The sequence below is a fragment of the Channa argus genome, chromosome 14 (assembly GCF_033026475.1).
Source record: "Channa argus isolate prfri chromosome 14, Channa argus male v1.0, whole genome shotgun sequence".
Taxonomy (NCBI): Eukaryota; Metazoa; Chordata; class Actinopteri; order Anabantiformes; family Channidae; genus Channa; species Channa argus.
Window position 1 is genome coordinate 3,924,687 of NC_090210.1, and position 27,331 is coordinate 3,952,017.

General features: G+C 40.9%; 1 protein-coding gene across 7 annotated transcripts in view; it reads right to left on the reverse strand.

Moving 5' to 3' along the window:
- Positions 1-951: 951 nt before the first annotated feature.
- kmt2cb (lysine (K)-specific methyltransferase 2Cb) overlaps positions 952-27,331 on the reverse strand; it is a 74,694-nt gene continuing 48,314 nt past the window's right edge. For 3 of the 7 annotated variants that reach the window (XM_067474667.1, XM_067474664.1, XM_067474670.1), the window contains 35 exons: positions 26,859-27,045; positions 24,463-24,555; positions 24,134-24,181; positions 22,962-23,102; positions 22,842-22,874; positions 22,134-22,283; positions 21,902-22,043; positions 21,550-21,785; positions 20,932-21,005; positions 19,688-19,885; positions 17,486-19,459; positions 16,643-16,956; positions 14,392-15,959; positions 14,187-14,298; positions 13,936-14,002; positions 13,790-13,850; positions 13,413-13,645; positions 11,057-12,694; positions 10,646-10,837; positions 9,654-9,818; positions 9,439-9,568; positions 8,750-8,897; positions 8,418-8,602; positions 8,104-8,240; positions 6,784-7,057; positions 6,505-6,638; positions 5,951-6,064; positions 4,741-5,857; positions 4,516-4,652; positions 4,272-4,414; positions 3,977-4,151; positions 3,773-3,889; positions 3,616-3,689; positions 2,664-2,772; positions 952-2,584 (listed from right to left, as the gene is read on the reverse strand). In XM_067474667.1, coding sequence (XP_067330768.1) covers positions 2,492-2,584; positions 2,664-2,772; positions 3,616-3,689; positions 3,773-3,889; positions 3,977-4,151; positions 4,272-4,414; positions 4,516-4,652; positions 4,741-5,857; positions 5,951-6,064; positions 6,505-6,638; positions 6,784-7,057; positions 8,104-8,240; positions 8,418-8,602; positions 8,750-8,897; positions 9,439-9,568; positions 9,654-9,818; positions 10,646-10,837; positions 11,057-12,694; positions 13,413-13,645; positions 13,790-13,850; positions 13,936-14,002; positions 14,187-14,298; positions 14,392-15,959; positions 16,643-16,956; positions 17,486-19,459; positions 19,688-19,885; positions 20,932-21,005; positions 21,550-21,785; positions 21,902-22,043; positions 22,134-22,283; positions 22,842-22,874; positions 22,962-23,102; positions 24,134-24,181; positions 24,463-24,555; positions 26,859-27,045 — 10,713 coding nt within the window. In that variant the 3' untranslated portion in view covers positions 952-2,491. The remainder of the gene's footprint in view (positions 2,585-2,663; positions 2,773-3,615; positions 3,690-3,772; positions 3,890-3,976; positions 4,152-4,271; positions 4,415-4,515; positions 4,653-4,740; positions 5,858-5,950; positions 6,065-6,504; positions 6,639-6,783; positions 7,058-8,103; positions 8,241-8,417; positions 8,603-8,749; positions 8,898-9,438; positions 9,569-9,653; positions 9,819-10,645; positions 10,838-11,056; positions 12,695-13,412; positions 13,646-13,789; positions 13,851-13,935; positions 14,003-14,186; positions 14,299-14,391; positions 15,960-16,642; positions 16,957-17,485; positions 19,460-19,687; positions 19,886-20,931; positions 21,006-21,549; positions 21,786-21,901; positions 22,044-22,133; positions 22,284-22,841; positions 22,875-22,961; positions 23,103-24,133; positions 24,182-24,462; positions 24,556-26,858; positions 27,046-27,331) is intronic. The other 4 variants (XM_067474666.1, XM_067474665.1, XM_067474669.1 and 1 more) reach the window with 4 other exon arrangements.

Below are 27,331 nucleotides of genomic sequence, written 5' to 3' on the forward strand. Positions count from 1 at the left end.
GACACTGCTACTCTGAGAGGCTCTTTTTATACCCAGTCATGTTGCCAATCAACCTAATAAGGTGCAAATTGTTCCTCCAGCTGTTCCTTATATGCACATTTAACTTTTCCAGCCTCTTATTGCAACATGTCCCAACTTTTTTGGAATGTGTAGCTCTCATGAAATTCAGAATGAGCCAATATTTGGCAAGGAATTTCAAAATGTCTCACTTTCAACATTTAATGTTATCTATATTCTATTGTGAATAAAATATAAGTTTGAGATTTGTAAATTATTGCACTTCTTTTTTATTCACAATTTGTACATTGTGCCAACTTTTTTGGAATCGGGTTTGTAATCCAGCTGGTTGAAAAAATGATAAAGGAGACACCAACACTGTCAGCACAGTAGGGAACTGTGCCATACAATATCAGTTTTTTTTGTGTTGTTATCTAACAATCATTTTATGACAATAATGTGATCTTTGGGTTTTCAACCTCTTGAGCTCTGGGTGATATCTTCAAACATTTTGTGGACCAAATGACAAATCATGAAAATACAGTAACTGATAGTAAAAATACCTGTTGCAATGCAGCCCTAAAGGGGCAGCAAGCTTAAAAAAAGTTGGAAGCCACTTATTTGATTGCATCTCTAGCAATACAACAGCCTCTTGGGATTCTCTATTAAAATGAACCTACTCCTGATATAGTTCTTACAATTGGCTTTTTTAAGCCATCAATCAGATGAAAACTTCAGATTTTTAGTCATTTCATTTTTTAAATATCTAGCAAAATGAAAATGTACAGATTAACCATACATACATGCTAACATGTAAAATAGTTTATTTTTGTAAAATGTTTCTAAATTCAGTTCCACAAACTCCAAGCCTCAGTCTGTACACTTCAAAAGGCATTTCAAAAAAAAGAAAAGGAGAAAGGGTGTCTGCATGACCAAGAAAATGTAGCACAAACACACTGGCAGGATGATGTAATATACAAGAGAAGAAAAATATTCAAGAAACAATTTGTTACAACCATTCATTGAGAAAATATATACAATTGAGTCTTCGGAAAGTTAAAAAAATACATGCCATATACATTACAAGTTCTAAGACTGTCAAATTTTACAGTCAGTTTGAAATTGTGCACGCAAAAAATCTGTTTCTAAGCATGTGACTTGTGAAGTGTCATTTCTCTCCAAAAAGGTAGAACACCCCATTGTTCCAAGTAAGAGCTACGCATTCTTTGTCACACACTGGTTCACGTAACTCACATAATCATTAGACATTTGCACCTTATTTTAAAAGTAAAGTAAAACCAGAAACAAGTAAATACAGGTTGGTGTTCCTATGTGTGTTAAAAAGTTACAAAGCTGTTTTTTTTGGGTTCCAAACCTAATTCACAGTTCTTTAAAATCAAACCTGATTAACAGCAAACGGATCACAACAATCTTACTTTTTGAGTCTTTTTTTTTTTTTCCTCCTTTGATTCTGTAACTGATAACTTGTTACATTAGTCAACAAAAATATTTCCTTTTTGAGTGGTCAAAGTATGTGTAAGTCACAAAACACTACGCTACAATACCTTATTTTAATACAACAAAAATACTTTGTGAATTATTGTGGTTATATTACAAATTCTGTACAGAATAATCATAATATATACTCTCAAACTGAAATAACGTCCATCTTAAATAAATTTCAATGACAAACAGAACAGAAACCATTTAAAAACACCCAAACATCAAGAAGGTTAAGGTAGTATTTGGTCAGTTATTTCTATAGTTTTCTTCATGTACATTTATACAAAAGTAACAGCATGTCTTCTTCAATCTTCAAAAACAATAGCAATCTAGCCTTCTTTAACTCAATCTCATCATTTTGACAATAAAATTCATTCACTCAGTAATAAATACAAAACCTCTCGAATTCCACACAAATCACATGACAGAGACCTATGATAAAACTGACTCATGGAATCAAGTATTTTAAAAGTTGTCGTGTGTGTTTTTTTTTGTTTTTCCTTTTTTTTTTTTAGTGCAAGTTATTATTCCCTTCGTGGTAATCATTGCTGTACATTCCTCATTCAGTGATGTCTACATTTAGTCATACGGTATACATTAACAGTATGAAACAAAAGGGCCTGCCCTTAGTAAGCAATAAGGCCGCACCCTGCACAGTGCTTTCTCATTCGCTGGTGGATTCAGCACCCCATGTACACCAGACAAACACACACAGATGCATAAATAGGCACTGCATACAACAGAGCCCCTCACATATGGCACAAGTCACATCCTGCTACTGTGTTACACTGTCGCTTCCTCCACCCATTTTGTTTTGATGATGTTGTTGAACCGACATGTAAATTCATTCGTCTTCTCCCAAGGGTTCAGGGCCTTCTGCTCATTAATAAAATGACCTCAGCATGAAGCCTTTTTGTCTGTGCAGAGATTACAGCATCCACATACTGGAGCGTATAGGAATTTTAGGAATGCATTTGATTTGACGTTTTCCTCAGTTAATCCACTTCCTGCATTCAGGAGCTCCACAGTGGCAGGCAATCTTGTGCTGACCCTCCAAAGTGTCAAACTGGTAGTTGAAACACAGCTGCAGAGAATGGAGAGAAACATCAGTGTCTGGGCATCAACGCTTCACACAAAGTCTAATGAAAGAACCAGGCACCCACCTCCTCTCCTTTTTCAATTCTGCGAATGCAGCTGATGATGATTTTGTAACCTCTTTCAAATGTTACTACCTCAGCAACACAGTTTGGGGCACACGAGTGGTTGATATATCTGTAGAACACCACATATATAAATATTAATACTATGTACATTACTATAAAGTATCAGGCTGCACGTTGTATATTTACAGAGGCACTGCACACACTAGTGTTCAAGTATATGGGAGATTTCAGATAATGGTCATTTAACACCATCATCTAGAGAAAGTAGTCACTACTGATCATTTTAAAAATAACATTCTACCATTCCTTGTTTCCATTATTACTGACATTATGGTAATCACCACAATACATTTTGTATTCTAGACCTAAGTATTTTGACAAGACACAAATTAAAAAAAATAAAACATATAGGCAACAAAGTAAGTAAAAATCCTGATGTATTTTTCAAAGTACTTTAAATTGCTAATCTATAATATCGTACAGTCTCAACAAATCTTCATCATGATAAAAAAATGTTCATGTCATGCTAATATACTATTTCGCTTTTTTAACAATAGAACTGTAACACAGCCGGGGTTGCGGGACCATGAAAGACAATCTCAGACATCCATTACAAAATTATCACCATTCAAAACATTACATCCTTTATAACTTTAAGGTTTCAATCTTAAAGGAGGAGCACTCATGAAGGAAGGCAAGTGAAGCAGTAACTTTGTGTGTATTATTTGTTACACAAAATAGGCTAAAACTAATTTAGACAGAGACAAGCCACCCACACACATCCATATTCACAGTCTGTTAAGTCTTAAGAGACTGTAACAATGCTATTCCAGAGGCATAGACGCAGTGAATTCCGCTTTTAGTGCCGCCAATTTTTCCTACTGTAAGTGGTTGAAAGGACCTTACACTGTTTATTAAAATGTCAAAAATAATCAGTCAAATTTCATAATACCTTGCCAGCCCTCCAGTTAGAGTGGCATCAACAACGTGTTCACTGTCGATGCGGAACATGAACACTGCTCGGTTCTGTGAAGAAGAATATAATATTAACTTAGAATTTGTTCTGCATAAAGTAATTTGGTCAGAAAGTATTTAAAACAGACATATACTTGAGATCTGTAGATCTTTTCTTTCCTGATGGCAACCTCATTCCGGAGGATAGTTCCATTGTACTCAATCACCATAGTTTGTTTTTCAATGTCTCTAGCAGCAAACAGCCCTAGGCCCTGTAAACACATTCAATTAGCAGCTGTTCATTTTGTCCACACAAGTCAAGGAGCAGCAGTTTCACGTTATCACATTTGGACACTCACTTGGATGCGGGAGCGGGCCAGGTAGACATTAGCTCGCCACTCACTCTTCATCCAGCGATACTGAGAGGACCTTGGGTGCACTACAGGAGGCTTGCTATGGGGGGCGCCACCTTCTCCTTGGGCCACATTCTGGTTAGACCTGGCACTGCTGTTTGATGAAGCCTGTGGTTGTGGTCTTTATATTCAAGGGGGATAAGCCATGAAAATGACCGTATTAAATAATTTTAGAAATTCCATGTATTAGGAGAATGCAGTTAGCTCTTACCTGAAAATGTCAACTTAAACTCAAAGTTACCTTATCACCAGTGATGTGCAGGGAGAGCTTGTTCTTGATTGGGCACGGGCACAGCCGGCTGGGTTGAACATGAGAGGCAACTCCACAAGAGGGTTGCGTCCGTAACGGAACGAGTACCTGTCACATGCATCCACTCCAGGGAGCTGAATTAAAAAGTAAAAAAAGGGTTATATGCTGCAACGATTACAAAAATATGATCACTGCATTTCTTTCCAAAGTAAAATGGCAAAAAGCAGAAACAAACCGATTCAGTGATCTTTGTAACCGCAGAGACTGTGAGCCCAAACAGGTCCTCTCCTTTTAGGTAAACAGGGAAGAGCTTTAAAGTGCCTGATTCAGTTCTCTTCTCTGCAACAGGACCAAGAACCTTATCCCACACTCCTAAACACAGACAGGCAGATATGATGGTTAAAAAAAAATGTTCTATAAAGTTGGATCTTATTTCTCAAAAGAATAAATGAGGGCAAACCTTTAGCAGAAGTGTCAGTCAGAACCAGGTCTTGGTAGCCCTGTTCGATGACTCTGATTATGAACTCTGGTTGTCCATCTCTGTCTTCAACCGAACAAATGTAGCGACACCGGCGGTTGCCATGTCGCATGCTCCAATAAATGCGACAAGCCTCATAGCCAACTGGAAAGATGGCTGTAGGCGAATGGAAAGTGGCCATTTGCAGAGGGGTTAGTTGTCCAATTGCATGTAAAACCAAGCTGCCAACTCGAAACGTATACCCTAACTCAGGTCTCTGCACAGCAGTTGCAATTTGGCGCAGCTCATCTCTTTGGACATAGACACGTCTAAAGACAGCAAAGCAACGCAACTCATGCTCCACTGCCTGTCCTGCTGTTCCACGGGGCCTGTGGGCATGACACAACATGGTCTTGTCCTTGAAGAAGGTGCACTGAGCTTGCAGAGCACAGGTGAAATGGTAGATGTTGGTGCAGCGTAGGCGGTGGCAACCGCTGGTGGCTCCAGTTTGTTGGCAGTAGGCGCAGCGAATTGTTTGACCCCGGCGTAGTGCAAGCTCCACATTGATGAGGGCCCCAGCCTGAGTCTCATACACTTCAGTTGACCACAGGGCACAGTTGAGGTGAACCCATACATCAAGGTCTAGATTAAGCAGCCTAGCAGGGCCATCAGTGATCCCATCTCCAAACTGGTGGCAGAAACAGCAACGCCTCTGGTCCCGGAGTGAAAGAGGAGGGCGCAAGGATGCCCCTAATTTCTGCAGGAGCTCGTCAATCTTATCCTCATCTGGGAGCTGTGAATTCCCTCTTGGCACCACTATCTGGACGCTCCACTTCCTCCAGCGGAGTCCTTTTTGCCTCTTTCCTTGGTGCCAGCCATCATGAGATCTTGGGCGGGCCTTCAGCTTTACTGTCACTTTGATGGCATCGGACTTTGTTTCCATCTTGGGTGTTTCACTAGCCATTGGGAAGCGGATGGGCGGGGTAGAGGGCGGAGACTGCTTGGGCTGAAGCTCAGCCAGACAGTGAACATCCAGCGATGACATGTTGTTACTGTACTGGTGCTGGGCTTTAAAAAGGTTCTCGGTTTGCTCTGAGGCTGGGAGAAGGGACACCGATTGCTGAAAAGATGAGAGAAGAGCAATGATGCCCAATCCTATTACCTGTACGTTATTTACACAAACTGTGATGTTTCTGGATGTCCTGCTACAAACCTTTGTTTCTGTGGCTGATCTGGATTGCAGCGGTGACGAAGAACAGAAAAGGAGGAAGCAGCTGTTACTGCAAAAGACCAGGTCTTCTTCAGATTTCAAACGGCCTTCAGATTCCTAAAGTGGGAAATCAGTTTAAGTTTTAACAGACTGGTTAAAAAGTGAGATGTTAAAATTTAAAGCCTCAGCAACTTGCAACATTTAAGCTCAAGTGCAGTCACAGGGTACCGTTTATCCCGATAACTAATCAGATAATATGTGCAGCATTACTGTGGTGCTGTGTATATATGAATATGTGCATCTGTGTGACCCTTCAAGCTTTAAGTAAATAATGTAATATATGCTCTTAAACATCAAGTCATGGATTATCTATTCAATTTAATGGGAAATCAATATTAAAGTGATCTATAGTTGTTAGGCAGAGATGACTTTTTATTGTAAATTCAAAACATGTCTTACTTTACTAGACCTTTAAATTGTATCAAGCAGGGAAAGAACTTTACTCTTATTTGGGTGGTCTACCAGTGTAATACTCCTGCGCCTATTTAACTCAATACCTTCATGTTGGAAGGGAGATCTTTGATAGATTTCTGCACTGCATTTCCCAGAACTACCACTTTACAGTGGCTGCACCAATGAGGTTTACATCCAGGACTGGCAGGGGTCTTCTGTTCAGGTGCTCGAGCTGCCCCTGAAGCAACAAAAAATGGTTTTCAATCATTTCTAAATACCTTTATGATACAAGTTAGGATATTTGGAAAAGAAGAAAAACATCCAGGCTGAATTACCCTACTTGGGTGATCAGAGACAATCATACTTTAGGTTAATTCCCTCACCTGGGCTGTTGGGATGGAATCGGAAATTATGCGTCTGATGCATCATCCCCTGTGCTCCGCTGGGTCTTATCACCTGTCCTGGCCGACCATGAATTCCTCCATTGTCTCCTTGTGCATGTAAGAGCATGGGAGGCCGAGGCTCCATGCCATGAACCATCCTTTGACCACTGAGCATATATAAGGACCCCTTGTCAGGGGTGCTGCTGACCTCATAGCTGCTGGGGATTTGTACACACAGTAGATCTGAAATGGCTGCAACTACTCCTGTGATATTCTGAGGGGGGAAAAAAACAAAACAAACACATTTAAGCTGAATAACTATCATGGACAGTTAAAGCAAGTGGGGCTTTTACTGTGTTGTCTGCATTCACATCCCTTAGCCTGCCGTTAGAATTTTTGTCATGTCAATATAAAGGTCAGAATTTAAAACTACCACCAACTTCCATCAAATATTCCCAGATTCTGGACCAAGTTGTATGTAAAATACATTAGCTAGTGTAAGTCTCTCGCTTTGATTTGCATGTTTTGTTGACTTGCATTGAGCAAGAGCTCAAAGATGAGCTTGCAATCTTTTGTACTTTTAGTGTCTTTTCACTGCTGCTGCATGTTACAAGTATGTGTGTGTGTATATAAGAGCTGCCTGGTCCTCCATGAGATGGAGAAACAGACAATGGTGAAACTGCATCACAAATAACAATTTTAATGTCACATCTGGTCATTTTACCCAGTGCACTCTTCACATTCAAATAAAATGCTGACAATTGGTCAATTTTCCTACTCACAATGTCGAGCTCTGCACGGGCAAAGTAACAGGTCATCATAACAGACCAAGCTTCAAAAGAAATTTGCATTGAGGCAATAACTTAAATTTTAGTCAATTCCATCATCTCAATTCTAATTAAAAATAAATAAATAAAATATTTGCCTATAAACAACTCTGGTTTCCTCCCACAGTCCAAAAACATGCATGTTAGGATAATGGGTGAATGTAAGAAATTGCCCGTAGGTGTGAATGATTTGTCTGTGTATGTCTCTCTGTATTGGCCCTGAGATAGACTGGAGACCTGTCCAGGGAGTACCTTGGTTCTCACTCTATGACAGCTAGGATAGGCTCCAGCCCCCCACGTCCCAAATATGATAAGCAGTTATAGATAATGGATGGATCAATAACCTATAAACAATTATTTGCCCAAATGTGGCAAAACACATTCATTGTTCCTGTTATCTTATCCTCAACTGACTGATTTTTGCTGAATAAAACAGACTAACAATACTGATTTCAAGTTATGGGAAACCACAGGAAGTTAAAAGTATTCTTACCTCAGCTGCAGCTGGTCTCAGTGTAATAGCAACAGAAACCAGGCCTTGTTTAGAATCATTAGACAAGGGGCCAAAAGGGGAGCCAAAGAACATTGCAGATGGCTCAGTCTTGATATCTTGCAGTTTGATCTCTGACCCTTAAAAAAAAAAAAAAACTACTTGACAAAGGTATTTTTAAGTAAATGACTACACTGTAAAAGGTATGTTGGAGTTTTGTGTCTAGAAGGCACACACACACACACACACACACACAGATAGATGATTAATTGCAGCTAGAGACTATACGTTTATAGTGGAGAGGTCTTTTCTTTTACCTTTCCCATCAGGTGTGGGAAGCATTGGGAGAACTGGAGACAAGCAGGGAGATGGTGGCTCTTCCTTCACCAGAGTAAGGTCTGGGTAGCGACTGATCTCCATGCCAACCACGCTCTCAGGAGAGGAGGATGGAACAAAACTGTCAGGTGTGTCTCTGTCTTTGCAAGGCTCCTGACCTCTGTTACTGTTACATTTGGTGAGAGGAAACAATAACAAAACAAACAACAAAAATTTTAATCAACTCTGCCAAAGTGATGTTGATAAAAAAATTATTATAACATGATTAAATATGATCAGACTACAAAGATAATTGCTTTTATTTATCCAATACCTGAGCTCCTCCTGGTTGTTATGTGGAGGGGTGGGGAGGGAGGCTGGAACATCTACAGTTTTGGGTCCCTGTGCGATGGCACGGGCTAGTAGATCTTCATCAGTCCTAAAAGGAACATGTAGCGGCTTTGGGCCCATGCCTTTGGAGACTGTATGAACAGGAGGATAATGTCAATCTGAATGTTCACTTGCAGTAGTTTTCTTGCACTTTTACTTGTAGACTTTATCAGATATTGTGAACCAGTTGAATAATATTAAACTGTAGGAAAATAGGGGCAAACTCTAGTCACACTGTGTTATCTGTTGGAGGTCCCAAGCACTATCTTTTCCCCTGCCTTTCTGTTAGTGAGTTGAAGGCTGAGTTTTGAATTTCTGTCATGGTTCTGAAAAGCGTTGTCACAGTATGTTAGATCTCGCTCAGAGATACTGAAAACATTTTACATAACTTTTTGTCAATTACCACTGCTTTAAAGTTCAATAAAAACATTTTTTAGATCTGGGGTCCCTTTTCTTCCTCTTCATTTCTTACCATCTCAAAGAATGATTTAAACAACATTTTAGATCACCATTCTAACAGACACACATCCCTCAACAGTTAACAATGTGTAACATTAATACATTCTCTATAGAAGGAAATACATTACAGGAAATACATACACAAACATGACATTAACACTCCTTTGCTCTTACCCATGGCAGCAGCTTTGCTAGCCAGTTCTTCTGCTGTGGCAAAACCATTAATCATTTTCTGACGGTTCACAGGTGGAGGTGTGGGGGGTAAAGAAGCAGGTGGTGTTGGTGGATTGCTCAGATTACTCTGCTGTAAAAATGAGCACCAATTCAAAGTCAGCACGCCACACAATCAGTTTATCCAGTTCTAACAGAGTAAAATAAGGACATCTTACCTTGTAAGCCAGCTGGGTGTAATAGTCAGAGACTCCATCTAGTGAGGCACTGCCAAAAGTACCAGACAAGAGGTTTTCTCCATTGAGTTGGCCACTGCCATAGGGAGCAAAATGGGCAAAGTTTACCCTAATGAGGGGCTCCATGAGAGGCAGCAAGGAGAGTTGCTGTGCCAGGAGAGAAAAACAACCAGTAAGATAAAACAACCAAAAGTTATGTAATGTAATGATCAAACAGGTAATTTAGTTTTTTCTTTTTAATAAAATAAGCAGACTTGTTCAGTCTTTTTACGTAGATGCCAATTTAAGTCATAATGTGTTTTGATTAAAATGCTCTAACTTATATTTAAAACTAACACAGAACATGCTTGTTTAAATTTTGTTAAGTTGTACTGTAAGTCATGAGCTGGTATTACAATCTAAAATTCTAATAAGTGACTCGGCTTACTATAGTTTAAATCAAGAAGCTTCAATCAATAATGCACTTACAATAAAGTCATGAATCCTCTTCACTTTCCTGAATAATAACTTCTACTAGCTGGGTGTGCAACTGTCACCTACCAAGTATCTAATAACACTTTTATGTTTGTATTCAAGCGGTCAAACAACGGCTTTCGGCTTGTCCATACAGGGGGTCGCTACAGTGAGACATGTTCCACACATTGATTTGGCATGTGCTTTACCCTTCCTCCCATTTTAACCGGGCTTGGGACCGGCACCAAGGTCGCCCTTGCTGGCTGGGTGGGGCCACATGGGTGGGGTGGAGTTCAAACCCACTACCCCAACCCAATCTTCCTGCAGTAATATGCTTATGGTATGTGAAATTTGTGTCTGTGCGTTCTGGCAGTAATTGATATTGTACCATTAATAATAAAGCATTCTTATTTGAAGCTATAATCTTTTTTGAATTTAACTTTTTTTTTTTTTTTTAGTGGCATTACAGCCTCTACCAACTCTCTGAGGATCAGGTGCTAGGATGGTAAAATCAATCATACCTGTTTGATTTGGGTCATTACAGTGTCAGGGCCAGGGTGCATCAGTTGCCTCTCATCCCCATCCTTCTTCCTCTTCTTGTAGCGAGAGGCGGGTTTCTCTCCTCCTTTTGGTGCCCTCTTGTTCCTCCCTTTCTTCTTCTCCTGTTCAGGTAGCAAAGGTCCAGCAAAGTCAGGGGCACCATCAGAGTATGCCTGAAGATGAGAAGATGTTTTAAAACTAGACACCATGTATAAAATTTAAATTACTTCACACGGTGGCTTTAAGTTGGAGGTTTTTAAGCACAACTTGAGCAATGACAACTATGAACTAAACCAATTTAACTTTGAAGTTCCTCCAATCTGACTCAGCCACTGTATGACCCACATTGTTGATCACCAATTCAGCACTCTATAACTGACTTAAAGACTGACCCCATTGCTGTCCATAGAGCTTTGCCTTAGCAGGGTTTTGCAGTCTGCATGCTCCTCTTCCTCTGAGCGCAGACTCTCCTCTGACCTCTGCTGGGACAACCCAGGTGGCGGTGTGCTCTTGTTCTTCAAAAGGTGTTTTAATAGTTCATTGCCAGCAGCATCACCTTTGTTTGGACTTTGTCCTGTCGGGAAGGGAGAAGCATTGCCCTTACCGCCCTCCTCCTTCACAGAGCTCATTTCTGAGGTGATGGGTCCTTCTCTTGCCCCATGACAATCACTAGCATCTATCTGCTCAAGCTTTATGTTATCAAGGATCCTGTCATGTTCCTGAGCTTGTGCCCGTGCTGTGTCTGTTGAAAGAGTAGGTTGTCCTCCTCCAGAAAGCTGCCTTTCCAGCTCCGAATGACTTGGTGTAGATGATCCTAGCAACGGAGACCTTGACAAGTCCTGGTCTGTGAAGAGATGGGTGTTTCTAGTCGGAGTTGAGGAGGTGTCTGAAATACATGGTGTGAGAGGGGCTGTAAGGTCAGAGTGTGGAGTTGATGGTGTCTTGACTGAATCTGCATCATCATCTTTCTTCTTTTTGCGGTTTCTCTTCTTTTTTCCCTTCTCATCTGGGATGATTTTGGAGTAGAGTTGGATGAGAGATTGTCCTGAGCCTGGAAAGTTAGAAGGCAACGGTGTTGAGTCACCTCCAAACGTTGGACCCTCACCTGACATCTGAAGCATCATTGCTGTGCCACTGAACTGACGAGGACGGGGCTGCCCCTGGGGGAAGTTGGGTGCATGTAGGGGATGATTCTCAGGCCCCACACCAGGCCCCATATCTGGGGGCATCATCCCATTGCTCATCAAGGCCCTCCTTTCACCTTGTATAAATGTTTCAGCTGGTGAACCCATTCCATGCTGCATGCCCTGCTGCTGGTGAAACACTGGTCCAAGAGGCTGCTGTTGTAGAGGGGGTCTCTGAGGCTGCATGAAGTCTTGTGGAAGATCTGCATTAAAAAATGGCATCTGAGCAAGTGGGGCCATGTTGCCATCAGGTCCAATCATTCTTTGCTGCTCGATTTCCATATGGTGTTTCAGGGCTCTCTGTCGTTCAACTTCTTGCATAAGCTGCACCCGCTGCTTCTCCTGCTGCTCCCTAAGCCTCTCCCTCCTCTCCCGCTCTTGGAAGCCTTCACTAAATGGGTTGTTATCATCAAACTTGACACCACCTGCCTGCATGGGTTTTACACTGCCTGGTACGGCTGGTGGTACTTGGGGTTCCACAGGCATTTGTGTGTGCTGAGGTATGTTACCCATTGGCAACGGATGGGGCTGACCTGCATTTCCCACAGGTACCTGGTGGGGCATTACTGCTGGCATTCCTGGTCCGCCCATGTGCATGGGCGCACTTGGATGCCAGCCAGGTGGTGGGTTGGGCATTCGTGGAGGTGCATTTGCCTGGCCAGGATGAAGTGTCATCTGCATCATGGGGTTTATAGGAGGCTGAACCATGGGTGGTCCACTGGGTACAATGCCTGCAGGGCCTGGCATTTGATGCATCCCAGGCATTATGGGTGTCATATTGTTTTGCTGCTGTTTCACTCTGTACTCTTCTATAAGTTCAGCATGTTCCTTCTGCTGCTTGCGAATCTGAAACAAAAGCAAAATTTGAAATGTATCACTACTGCATTCAAGGTGTTTTGCCATATTTAAAAGCTAAATGTTTTGCAAGTGAAGTGAAGGATTTTACTGAAGAATTAAAACAGCAGGTGCTAAGAATAACAGCCAGCCAAGAAAATGTCTCATTGGACTTTTAGAGGGTTAAATTAGGTTGACAAGTGCAGTGGAGACACCGACCTGTGACTGGAAACCAGATGTTTTGGATATTAATTTTCAAGTCAGTTTGAGAGAACCGAGCTGCATGTTAACCTTTTAATACATACATTATACCTAAATTATCTGTTTGATCAATTAGATTAAATGAATTACTGTGCTAACATTCCATAAAAGACAACACTTATACTCCAAAAAAAAAAAAAAAAAAAAAAAGGCTTATGAAAAATGTTTTGTATTCTTGTTTAATCCCCACACCAGCGTGTCATTGCAATTCAAATTGCTGTTAAAAACATTTCAATCTCTGCATCTTGCAGCTTAATTCTTGAAATGACACAAAAATAATAATAGAATACTACTAATATTGTATTGGCCAAATACTGATGGTAGAGGGCACACAGTCTATTATTTTCTAATCCCTTCGTTAAGAATTCATCTCAAAGGAACAATAAAATGACAATGCTTAGGGTGGCCACAGTGTGGAGCAGGGCTGAGACAGAATTTTGTGTTGGAGCTTGACTGGCTGAGCATTTACCTGCTCTAGTTGTTTCTGCACTACACCCTGCTGCTCTGTGACATGTTTGAGCTGCTCAGCGTCCTCCTCAGGGAACTCTCTCCCTGCCTTCTTAGCTGTTCTCTGCTTGGCAGACAGGGCTTTCTTTGACTTCCTGTGAGCGCCAATCTTCTCTTCCAGAAACTTCTGCTGCATTTGAAGTAGTTGCTGTGTCTCTTGAAGCCACTCCTCATACTGAGCCCTCTGAGTGTTGTCTACAAGAAGAAAAAGGCAATTTTGTTAACAATCTTGACAGCATTAAAAACAAACATGTTAACATTTCTAGGTCTGACAGACCTTGAAATCCACAAAAAAAAAGAAAATACCATCTATACATCATACATTTATAGAGAACTTACTGACAAATCCGGGTCCAAAGTTTGGAGGATTTGGTCTTGCGACTTGTGTCAATTTGCCATCCTGAAAGCAAGGTTGACAAGTAGGTTTAGAACTTTTACATTATATAGTTCTAAACACTATCAAGTCAGATTAATGCATAGATTACCTGCCCAACAACTTGGGGTGGAAGTGGTGTACTTTCAGAACAAGGTGATACAGGAACAGCTGGGAATCTGAAATACAGCAAAACCACAGCCATGCTTAGCTTAATGAATTTATCACAGTAGCAGGTATTGCCTGGGTTATTAGCTTTGCTAAGCCATTTCCTTAAAGCAAAGAATACATACATACAATCACTATCAGTATATTTTGTATTCAAGAAAATAAAAACCCTCAAAGTGAACTTTTTTTTTTTACCTATTCATGGCCATTGGTGTCATCCCCATGTTGTTCTGAACCATGACTTTGTTGATGCCTTTTAAGGCGACCATTTTGGCTTTCATGATGGGGTCAGTGATGGAGTCAAAATCTGCAAATAACAAGGTAATGTCATAAATAATCACTTTACAAAAAGTGAACATTAACCTATATTTAACATAAAGTTGCGGCCCAAACAATTTACCGATGTTGGGGAAGAAAGAGTCACTGGAACGCTGTCGTATCATAGCTTGCATCTGCCTCTGCTGCTGTTGTTCTTGTCGCTCCTGGTCTAGGAGGTCCTGCAATAGGAGTGGCTGCTCCTCCAGTAAGAGAGGACGCTGGTTGTGCTGACCCATTGCCTGGTTTAACGCTGTCTGCTGGGCCAGACTGCTCTGTTCAACTCCAGGGGCTAGCCCTACCTGTTGGTCTGTCCCAAAGCCGGTCAGAGAAGTTTCTCCTGCAGTGGCGGTGTCAGGTAGTGTTTGATTTATTGCAAGTCCAGAGGTATGCTGAGTTTCACTGACTTGATTCTGCTGGGGCATGAGGTTAGCTCCCTGACTGACAGATTCAACAATCTGATTTAATGACTGCTCTTCAGGCTGCTGCTTAATCAGTAAACTAGACAGGACAGGTGTGGAGTCAGAAAGCACTCCCTGCTGGTTTGAGGTTAAAATGTTTCCAGTAGCTTGCTGGTCTACCACCTCAGGTGGGTTCTGACAGTCTTTGACCTCGGTTTTAATTTCTTGCCCATGAGCCAAAGAAGCAGAGTCGAGTCTACTAGCGACTTCCCGCTTTATTTCAGATGAAGACTGCTCGCCTGAGGGATCTGGCTTTGCCAGAACAGATGCTGAACTAGATGAAGCCTCATTGCTCAAGTTTTTGTTAAGGTCTGTGGTGTCAGCATTATCATCCATGGGATCACTGAGATCCAGTTCCTCATTAAACATGTCTTTCTTTATGTCATCTAGGTCGGGGTCTGTATAAGCAATGATATCAAATTTGCCAGATGTTAGGAAATCATCAAGGTGTAGGTCATTTGTCTCAAGGTCCAGGTCTTTACTATCTTCAGGATCTAAATTTAGGTTTTCCAAGTCAGCATCCACAAAGTCTTTCACCTCAACATCTTCCAGATCTTTGACCGCTGATTCCTCCGCATCCAGTTTTTCTTCCACAGCATCATTGCTGGCCACTGAGAGAGTTTCTGTCTGCCCAGCAGGGGGTGCAGTCAGGATCATTGATGCTGCCATGTTCTGGGTCTCATTTGAGGCAGGCTGGCTCATGGATCTCATCAAAAGAGACTGTTTAATTGTGTTGTTTCCTGCTGTTTGCTGATGAAGATTGTCCATGCTGGCAGATAGTTGTGCATGGCCAGGCTGGCTGGTGATGGCGTCTACCATCCTGGGCCCCTGATTTAAAGGCAACCTGGAATCATGTGCTGCTGGAAAGCCCGCTGGTCTATGACCCTGTAGGCACTGAACTATGTTGCTTCCTGGCACAGCGCCTGGGGGAAATGGCATACGCGGCCTGTTTTCTGCCATTCTGTGTCGCAGCTCAATGAAGGTCTGGCCCATTATGTTGTGCTGCTGTACTGGCATACCACGTGGTGGGAAGTGCTGGGGCAGGCCCATAGGGTTGCCTCCCAAACTCTTTGCCATTTCAGCAGAAATGCAGCGTCTTATTTGAGGAGGGACATCTTGCATTGGGTGTTGCCCCCGGGGAAAGAATTCTTGGGGACCATGAGGTCCTAATACCCCAGGTGAAAATGTAAACCTAAAAAACGATAACATACATAGAAAAGAAGAATTACTATATTTCGGAAGTGTTGACACATATAATTAATGATATCTAACAAAGTGTCAAGTCCACAGACCCAACGCAAGGTAGCAATGTTAGCATTAAATGTAAATCAGTATGATGTTTAGTTGATATGAAATTAGGAAAGGGTATACATTAATTACTATACATATAATGGCTAGTTAAGAATGTAAATCAACATGGTTGGTAGTTATGATGTCCCTAATTTTTGCTCCAAGAAATACCCACAAAAAATAAAATGCTGGGATCAGTTTGTGTATGCCCGTCCTTTATTATGATAGTCTATAGATTAAACTGGGTCGGAGCACATTGGAGCTGATTTCTGCTTCCTGATTTTTAAAATTCAATCTTTTCTTCCACTGTTTTTAAGGGACCTGTCTATTTTTGTATTTTTTTAAAGCTGGGGGAGGCTGTAGTTCAGATGGTAAGGCAGTCATCCACGGAGCACAGGGTCAGTGATTCAATCCCCCTGTCAAGTGTCTCTGGGCAAGACAATGAACCACCAAAGAGCCCTTTCCCATCAATTATTTCTTATCCACTTAGTCAATGTAATACTACTAAGGTGTGATAATGTTATAGGGAACTTAAAAAATATATACATTATTTTTTTAAATTATTTATTTTTTAAAAACACAAACCTTGGTCCTTGATGTCTTAAATTAGGATCTACAGGATGTGGGCCCCGGGGATTTTGTCCCTCATTAGACAAAGGGACACGTTGATCCCCTAGAAAAGGTAAAGGAAACCTCATTGTCCCTCTCATTGGTACTTGTCCAGGATAAGGTGGAGGTGGTCGGTTGAACATTTCCCCCTGCTGTCCGGGGCCCTCTTGGGGCCAAGGTCGAGGTGTTCCTGGGGTTATGCTGCCAGCAAGCTCCTGAGGGCCCCTCTCCTGACGAATGGCACTCCTCTGTTGCTGCTGCTTGAGAATTAGTTCTCTAATTCGTTGTCGCTATAAAATAAATAAATACATAAAAATAAAAGAAGAGTAACCTTTATAAATGCAGTATTGGTCTGTGGGTCATGTGTAGCTTACATAAGAGTATACATTCAGATATTTGCAGAAATTTTCTGTGTTGTTGATGTATGCATTAAATTCTGTAAAGGCAAATAAACCGTACAGGTCCTGTGTTCTGATTTGATGTGCCAAACATTCCAATAAATTTGGTAAAGGATAAGGATATCTATCTATCTATCTATCTATCTATCTATCTATCTATACACACACACATGGTACTAGGGGTTAGAATCACTAATGGGCTTCTTTAAGTTCACGTTTTGTTTTGGACTGAATCTGCTATTAGATTTTGTAGACCTGAACAGATGTTTTAAGTCTGTTCTTTGGATTTTCAAGGTTCCCTTAAAATGTAATTAAAATCAAATAACTTCTAATTAATGGAACACTGATGCTATTTCAAAATGTCATTAGTAATGAATGAATTATGAGATTTACACAAATACAAACCACAGCATTAATGTACCTGTCTAAGTCTTTCCTCACTCTCAGCAAGAGCAACACCCTGAGCCTCAGAGGACACACTGGCCAGTTGTAGGTTGTTAGACAGTTGACCTGGGTCTGACTGATCTTTTATTTCCATTTTCTCTGTTGACTGTGGACAAGGGGTCATGGGGCCTTGTTCAAATGGGTCATGGCCAGGAGTCTGACTGGGTCGTCTGGAGGGTGACTGGGTAAATCCATCTTCAGATACACTTTGGTGTTTTGGTGTTTGAGAGCCTGAATGAGGAAAGGGCTCTTGATGCCTGCCCTGTGGTGGTGAAAAGGGATCCTGGTTTACCATTGGGCCTGGCCTTGGAGCTTGCCTGCTGAGCCCATCAGGACCAGGTCGTGGGGTTCCTGGAGGTTGGATATAAGGGTCGTTAAGCAATGGCCTAGGGGTCACGGGCTGAGAAAACATGTCACTGCTCGCAGGCCTGGATATTATAGGTGTACTACTAAATGGATCAACTGGGCCCCTTTGACTTCCTGGTGATTTAGAAAAGCGTTCTGCCGAGGGCCGTGGAGTACCTGGTGGATGACTATAAGGGTCCACTGAGTGGGAAGGTGACATCCTCTGTCCTGGGTGCGACTGATGAGCAAGTTGGTTCAATCCACTGGGCCGTGGAGTAGCGGGTGCCTGTGAATAGGGATCCGTTGATGGGCTGGGGGTGTTTGATGGCTGACCGTAGTTATCATGTGGACGTGGGGTGCCGGGAGGTCGAGCATAGGGTTCAAAAAATGGGCGAGGTTGAGGACTGGGTTCATTGATAGTTCGTTGGTTACCTGTGGACTGACAAAAAGGCTCAACACCTTGCTTATTGGTAACAGATGGCTGAGCAAAAGGGTCATATGTGAAGTGGTCAGGCCTTGGAGTGGACGGTGCATGAGCATAAGGATTTCTAGACATTTGATTCATTGGTCCAGGCTGAGCAAATGAGTGCCCCTGAGGGTGATGCTGGCCCACTCGAGGAGGACTGGTGAAACTGTCATTCCCAGTTGGTCTTGGAAGTGGATGCTGAGCATATGGGTCATTCTGCTGATTCTGGGAGAACCTGTCACTAGGATGTGGACCAGGTCGGTTGAAGGGATCCTGAGCCTGAGAAGGGGGCATAGGTGTTTTGAATAGAGGAACAGAGCCAGATTCATTACTTCCGGGGACTGGTGTTAATAAAGGTCTTGAGTAAGGATCAGACAAGATCATCCTGTTTTGGGTCATGCGCTGATAGGTTTCATTTTTTATCATAGGCCTTGAGTATGAATCTCTACCTGGGGAACCCATTGGGGGCCTTCCCTGAGAAGCTTGACTAGCTCTGGGAGGACCCATGGGCTTCAAAAAAGGGTCAATTTCTCCACTTGGCCTTGGGGTGTCAGGAGGTTTGGCATAAGGATCACTGCTTATGGATGTTGGAGAACCAAATGATTCATAAGCAGGAGAAGGCCGGCCTCTGTCCTGTTGCTCCATCATGGAGGTGGGTGATTTACCTGATTCCACAGCAATTCTGCGACATGCATTTGGCCCAAGAGATGGTGGTCTTGGGGTTCCAACCATCTTAGCGTATGGATCCCATGGGGAAGAAGGTCTGGAACCAGAAGAACCTGGTGAGAATACTTGTGGTGACTGAGGCTGGGAAGAAGGGCCAGATGGAGGAGGAGGAGGAGGTCTTAAGAACACATCCTCTGCAGGACCTGAAGTGGGTGTACCAGGCAGATGTGGCCTGGCAAAACCTTCTTTAGAGCTGAGCTGCTGCATAGGGGACATGCTGCCATTGCTGGGTTGGGAGGCAGGGCTCTGGTTCCCACTGTTGTTTCCATCTCCCTCTGACTGGCTGGTAGTCTGCTGCTGCTGCTGCTTCTGTTCTTGCTGCTGCTGCTGCTGCTGGAGTTGCTCATGCTTAACTTGCTCCAGTTTCTGAGTGGCTTCAATTTTGGCTAGCTGTTTACTTTTCTGCCTCATTTGCTGTTGGAAGGGCACAGTGAAAAGCTGGATAAGACATCAAAAAAGGATGCAGCAAATATCAGTTTCATGCCAAAAATGAACTGGACCTACTAACCACCAATGTCATCGGGTTAATGTGGAGGATAGTGCAGTTGTTTACGGTGCTTTATTAAACCACCACTTCTTAGCTGTCTTAATATAAAGTGGACCTGCCGCTGCATTCGCTGACTTCATTGCATACACTCTTACCTGTCTAAACTTCCACTCTTGTTCATGCTCTGACTCTTTTGGTTTCAAAGGGTCTTTAAACAGCAGTTCTGTGTCTAGTGGTATGTTGGGATCAAACACCTCAGGGGGCTGTTGTTGCGGGTGGTGCCTCTTCACCGTCTCATTCGACATCTGGACTTTGTTGATGCGCAGGGCTGCTCGGTTATCCCTTGCCTTTTGCTAAACAGCAAATGAACCACAAAAATCAGACACACACACTGAGGAAAATTTCTCTTTCAAAGCACTTTCTACAGCATTTACCTTTATTTAACGTTTCACGCTCCCTTTTAGTAAAGATCAGCTTTCAAAATTAGCTGGTAGTTCACCTTAACTTTCCCTCACGAGTCCTACTACTTGACAGTCAAGTTAAATAGAGCCTGATGCATAAGATAACCCTTCAATTTTACCAATAAACCAAATAGTCCTTGCACAAGTACAGGCCAAAGTGACATAAACATCCTGAAAAGACACAACCAAAAAAGGGGTACAGGGACCTGCCATATTACCAGCTTTTGTAAATACTAATACACTAGTGAACAGCAGGGTTTGAAAAGATGCCACATCTACAAAAGGGTAGAAAGCTACTCTGTCTCTAACCATATCAACCCCTTTTTGTACTCCAGTAATAGAGGATATGTGGGATGGAGTAGTGCTCTTCAATGGAACAGAATTAACACTTGCAGATGATACAGGCTACTGGATTGGCATTTGTACCCACATTTCTATGTAACCTTTTTCCTTCAGCTAATGTTTCTTATTACAGTGTATATCCTGCATAAGACAGAGGTGACCCTGTTGCACAGTAGATATCGCAATAGTTACTTGGTCACAGCTAGGATGTTGGAGTGAGTTATCAAAAGAAAGGGCTATAAAAGTCAACTTGAATCATGTAACCAGTCTAAAATATGCCTAAAAATAACTAAGGGATGGAACATTTTTAATCAAGACTAGTTCTTTGAAAATGGCCTCTGCCAGATAAAATTACATCTACTGAACTTAATTACCGAGTTCTAACACTGAACAGGGCTTCCTATGTTAATTAGTTCATCTGTGAATGGGTGGATTTCAAATTGCATTGGGAAGAGGCAAGAGGCCAGATGCGATAAAGAAGTCTTCCTTTGGCGGACTAATATGTCAGTCCAACTACTCGTGCAGTTTGATGTCTAGCTTAAGGCTTTGAGATAGTTGAAGAAATCTAGCAAATTCAACAATATGAGTGATCTTACCACATATGGGGCCCTGTCTTGAGAACTAGCTTTCCTCCAAAGTTTTGCAATTTGCTTTACTCTTGTAGACCAGTCTGTTGAAAGAAAAGGGGGAGACATTCTGAGGCCAACAGTCTCAAAGAGCATACAAGGTGTTATTAGTACTGTGACACTGAGACAGTGAAGTGCGTACATTCAAATATTCACCAATCAGGTGTAACATTATGACCACCTGTGTAATTTAATACAACCCAAAACAGTGGTTTTGCCATAAATTATTTTCTAATGTTATTCATTTCTGTTTTACGCTGAAAATGCCACCCCATTTTAAATGAATGAGGTAATCAAAATATTAAAACAGCTTGATCTTATAATGCAATCCAGTATGACTTCACTACCCACTTTGACCTCAATAATAAAGACAGTAAAATGATCACCTTTCTGACAGTTTCAAACTAAGGAATGAGAAATTATAACCTCGGAAGAGTAGAATTCTTGGCAGAGCTGATGTATTGAATTGCATTTAATTGCACAGGTGTGAGTGGAAATAATAGCAAAACAAAACAAAAAAGGTCTTTGACAAAGTTTGAATAGAAAAAAAATGGACACAACATTAAAACTTCAGAGCCATAAACAAACCTGGGTATTCTTCTTTGAGGTTGGGGAAGTTGACATTGGTATATAGGACGGGTGCGACAGTGGCTAGCTCTCCAAGCGTCTCCTCCTTCTCCCACTTGAGTGTACTCCTTTGTGCATTTGACATGGCTTCAGTCTCCCCCTCAGTCAGAGAACCAGAGGGTGTAGGGCCAGGACCATGGGCAGAGGAGGGCCACGGACCAACTGCCTCTCTAGGCATTTGATTAAACTTTCTATCCCTTTAAAAAAAAAAAACAATTAGGAAAACATGCCGTATAGTATTCTTTAACAGGAAAACAAAGAAAAGTCATCATTAGAATATGTATTAACCTAAAGTAGGAAATCTGTACATTACCTTGGATTGTCAGTGAAAGGCATACGGTTAAGGGGGGAGAAGTTATCTGGGAAGCAGGGCCCTGCACCTGGATTTGTAGGGAAGCGTTGGTTTGGTCCCATCATACCATTGATCGTTGGCATCCTTGGAAACATGGGGTTCCCTAGAGACATCAGTTTAAAATCAGGTGCATAATTTTCAAAAACAGTTTAAAATTCTACGTATGATTTTGACATGGTGATTAATGATGTACCTGTATTGGGGTGAGGCATGCTAGTGCCAGGTGTAGCAGGGAGGGGCCCTGGACCCTGGTGGTGAGGCACCTGTGGTGGTGGAGGGGGTTGGCTTGTGCTGGGGCTAAGGACTGCTGTAAAGAGATCCTCTACATCTTTACCCTCCAGCTCTGTAACAGAATGTGACAGTACAATATTATGTGTGTGTAAAATCCATTACAGTAAGAGTAAAGGTGATTTTCAATAATAAAGCGATGCCAGAATATCCTTCCATTTATTCTTTGTTATGTGGGCACCAAATACGGGTGCTTTAATTACCATAGTAGCTAGCCACATAAAAAAACAATAAATTTGTTTCCGTTATTGGGAGAAGTAAGTGATTTTTATATTTATAATTGCCTTTAAAGACATCTAGATATTAATGTACAGTACAAAACTAAGCTGTGTAACATTATTTAGCTAAATACTTAACCATAACCTAAGTGCTCTACAGTTAAACAAATTAATAAAATTACACAAAAAATGAAAAATAAACTATTTAAAACCGCTTTAAATAAATAAATAAATACATACATACATAAATAAATGATGCACGTTGCAGTGTTTTCACATGGGATTTGACTGAATTAATTGCTGAGATTGCAACATGTAACAAACTCCTGGAGATTAGTTTGGGAAAACAGACAATTTAACCTTACAGTTCTACACAAAAAGATGAATGTACAAACCTGGAATTTTGTAAAGTTTGCTGAGAATTGATTCTGAAACCAGAAACAAAGATAACAATATTATTCATTTTGTGTTGAGTGTAAAAAGCCTGAAATTGTTTGGATTTCTCCTACACTGACCATCGGTGACCATCTTGTCTAGCTCTGGACTGAGAATACCATCCAGGGGTTCTTCTGGGAGGGTTCGAGGTGTCCTGCGGCCAGCCTGAGTCTGGGGCACCACTGGAGAACTGTCTGCCAGTGGTCCAATGTCCAAACCAGCTGTGGAAACACACACAGGTGTTTAAATAAATAAATAATCCAAAAAATTAAATAAAATAAAAATGTATATACATCATAACATGCGCACACACACGCAAACATATTTCAGAGTTTACATCAAAATAGTCAAACATGAAGGTCATCATTAATCCAGGTTGAGGAATAGAATTAAAACTGAAAAGTATGTGATTACATCTCCTTGGGTTTACAATTCTTTTTTGAAAACTGAAGAGACAGAGAGATCATACTAATTCTCTCTAAAGATCCACAAACAAGAGGAAAAACCTGGTTTCACTCATCAATTAAAAGAATCTTAAGTCATTTTCTTTGAAAAGGACATAGATGCATTTTTAGTTCATGATCTAGCAACTAAAATAATATCAAATAGAACGAAGATAAATGTATTTATAATTTTGCCTATACTTTACAATTCTTCCACAATTTCAACTTAACATTTACGCAAGGATGGTTGGAACCATTACTCGGCAGTATTTCTACTAGAAGTAAATTGTTTCAGCCCATAGAGCATTAAAGCTGAATAAAGTCATTTTTACAAAGAATGAAGGACATGTATTGCAGCTTTTCTTGTCTGAGACAGAAAACCTTCACAATGTTCAGAAACTGAAAGGACATTTACCAAGGCCTCGGGCTAAATAACTTGGTTTTAAACAGCTTATTTTTTTTTGAAAGCCAGAATGTCCTTGTTAGTTTGTTTCTTTGCTATCTTGAAGACATCTTCGATTAGCCAGTTATGACTTCATTTTTTTTTTTTTTTATTTACAAAATGTCACCAATGTGAAAGGGTTTAGGAGGCTCACAAACAAAGACTGACACACCATACACATCTAAGCAAATACTGTGCACTGGGTTAGGTAAGCACGAAGCAATTCATGTGTTAAAACAATCTGAAATGTCTGAGAAAAGCTAAGAAATAAGCAGTTTACATATACACATGCACACTCAAAATATACACTGTGTCAGAGAGTTGGAATGCACTAAAGCAAGGGATTAGGAGGCCATAGCACCCTTACCAAAAGTAGGAGGTGAGGTCTCAACCTGGAAGGGGCAAAAATCAAGACCTACAAGAACCCAAAACCAGATAAAATGAGTGAAAAAAAAAAAATTGTGAAGACAGAACAAGCACAACACGCTTCAGACAATGCAAACAAACAAAAGATAAAACCAAAAAAAAAAAAAAAAAAAAAAAAAAAAAAATTGTTAAAAAAATGTGGTGAAAGCAAAAAGAAACTTGCTGTCTGAGGAAATTTCTGAGCCGGGAAGAAAAAGAGTTTGTAACCCACAGCTAGGTGACTATTACTAAAATCCTGCTGCTGTGACTGCCTATGAGATTATGACGCACCAGAGTCACTGCTTGGCTTTCCCAGCATTCCCAAGATGTCTGCATCAGTGTTCAGAACATCAGATAGATCAACTAATGGTTCCTCAGAAGTCTCTGTGGATGGGGAAAACAGGAAGAAAGAAACAAACAAAAAAAGAAAAAAACCAAAATGTCAAAAAATATAACTGATGGTAATGTTGAATGAACATTAAAAATATGATTTGGAACCATTTGTTTGGATGTTGCATGTATGATCTGGTCTGAATATAACAAGAGAAGAGGTTATCAAAATACTTACATGTTAGGGTGGACATGACTACTCATTAGACTACAAGCATTAGACTATGTATTTAGTCAACAGCCTTTTGATAACTGTGGGACATTTAGGCTCAACTTTGGATAATGTCATATCTGTCCATACTCCTCCGTGCTCTTCCTGAGGTTTCTTCCATTTCTTTTCCCATTTTAGGTTGATTTTAGGGGGATGTTTTTGTGTATCAGACAGAGGGTATTCCTGCTGTGCACACTGTAAAGTTCACAGACACATTTTTGACTGACTGGACTGATTATTGTTTGGGTGAATTGAGTGTATTGGTATTCTCAATTTTGTATGTACGTGATGTACTTTAGTAATTCGTCCTTGGGTGTCTCTTGCAAAAAGATCTTGCTCTCAATGTGACTTTCCATTAAAATAAAATACTTTAAAAAAAATAAAAAATAAGAAAAAGACTGAAAAAATATTTAAAACATTTAGATTCAGAAATTCATGTCACCCAAGCGCAGCACATTTCTATGCAGCAGTCTTTTCTCCTGAGAATGTTCCATTTTCTGTTTATTAACAGACGTTTTGAAAAAGTTATTTCGTTGAAAAATCCCATTATTGTCTGAAGATCACCACTGTCAAGGATACAGTGTTTTATTTCATCAAACTGAAAAGATTTACAGGCAGCACTTATTTTTCGGATCTGCAAAACCATCACTTTTCTAAGAAATATATTTCGTTTTTTATATATGCAAGCATCTATAGAAAGATCTATAGAATATAAATCTGTCTTATCAGTCACTTATCACACTTGTAACAAACTATGGGTATACAACATAGGTCTTGAATATCTCAGGTTTACCTTTAAACCATCTTAAGTTAATCTATTTTCCTGCCATAGAAAGGCTTCGATATAGTGCCCCTAATGTTTCTGGGGAACACTTTACGTCCATACTAGAATAAATGTGAAAGCAACAGTGAGATTTTTAAGTGCTAACAAAGAATAAAAACAGAATAAGCTTGGCCTCAAATGGAAAGGTAATCAATCAACAGGGATGACCAGCGAATCAACCATTGGTATTTAGATGAACATTTCTGGGATTGGGTTGCGACTGATATATATATATTGGCACTGAGCATCTAACAGCTGATGTGTACCATCAATTAATGATGGTAGCCGAGATGGATTTTACCTAATCTTTTTCTGGTGACTGAAACTATAATTTGCCTTGTTGTGCAGGCATAAAACAATGTGTCATAAGTGGGGAAATCTGGTGCCACTAGCTAGTGTTCTGTGGAATTTTTGTAGTAATTTTGTAGTATGTTTTCCATTTAGATTCAGACATGCCAGGCCATGTTAAATATGACTCCATGCTCAGCATTCAATATTGTTACTATTCTGTTTCAGGCATGTGTCCAATTTACTTTTTTGTGCAACCAGTCATTCAAGCCTGCACAAGAGGTATGTGACATTTCATGCTAAATAGAGAGAAAGCTCAAGAGAGCAAGAGAAAGTGAGTGGGCAGGCGAGAAAGAGCAAACTTGGCAATGCACCACAAACATCTTTTTTCCCCTCTGTATTTATGCAATGAAATTCTGTTTAGTTCTTTGGTTTAGCAGAAATGTAATTTCAGATTATTATGCTATGACCACAGATTAACCTCTGACACTTGTATGAATGGGTGAATCACAGTCTAAACATGTGTTCAGTGAACCTGAGTCTTACCCATTTACTCATATGGTTGATACTAGGGCTGTGCGATATATATACTGTATACAACAGTTTAATTGTTTTAATGGTGTGCAAGCTGACAGTATGTTGCATATTGACATGGGTTAAAAATCTGTCTTGGCAATTGTGAAGATCGCACAACCATAGTTAATACTCTCAATGGGTGATGACACTTGAAGAGCCATGGGAAAAAAAATGCATCATTCCAAAGGCAATGTTAAGCAGCAATTTAGAAAATAAACATAGGATGCCCCTGTTGTGCTAACTTTTGTGTTAACCAATCTATTATTGTTCTACATTATTTAATATTGTACACTAATTCAAGCTGTTGGTCACATTTAATATTTAGTCAAACACATCACTCTAAATCAATGTCGCATTGCATCGCCTGCACTGGAGTTCCAAAGAAATGTGTATACATACGTGCTGTTGTGGGTCTGGTTGAAAGTGATGTTGTTGAGGCACTGAGGAGAGGGTCTGACGAAGGATCCAGGAAGCTGGAGTGATTCCTCTCCACACGACTTTGTCCTTCTTCCAGCAAGCCTGATTCAGCCCCCTGCTGCCGGCTCTGCTTGCTTTTGTCCAGCAAGTCCTTTCCAAAGAATGCCTCCTGAACATTACAAAAAAACCCCAAAACAAAACCATTGGTTACTTCTGCGTTGACCGTTCTTCAAAAGTGATTACCCTTTGCTTACCATCCATGACACTCTGGGGAAACTATTCTGTGCATTTTGAACACCCCTTGACAACAGAGAAAAACATTTTAACAGTCATGCTGCTGGTAATCACACTTTTGTCAGTACCTACTTCAACCAACCACTTATACCCACAATTCATCTACGACCCTTTGTGACATGCAACTTCAGCTCCCTGCTGCATCAAGACATTAAAAACCC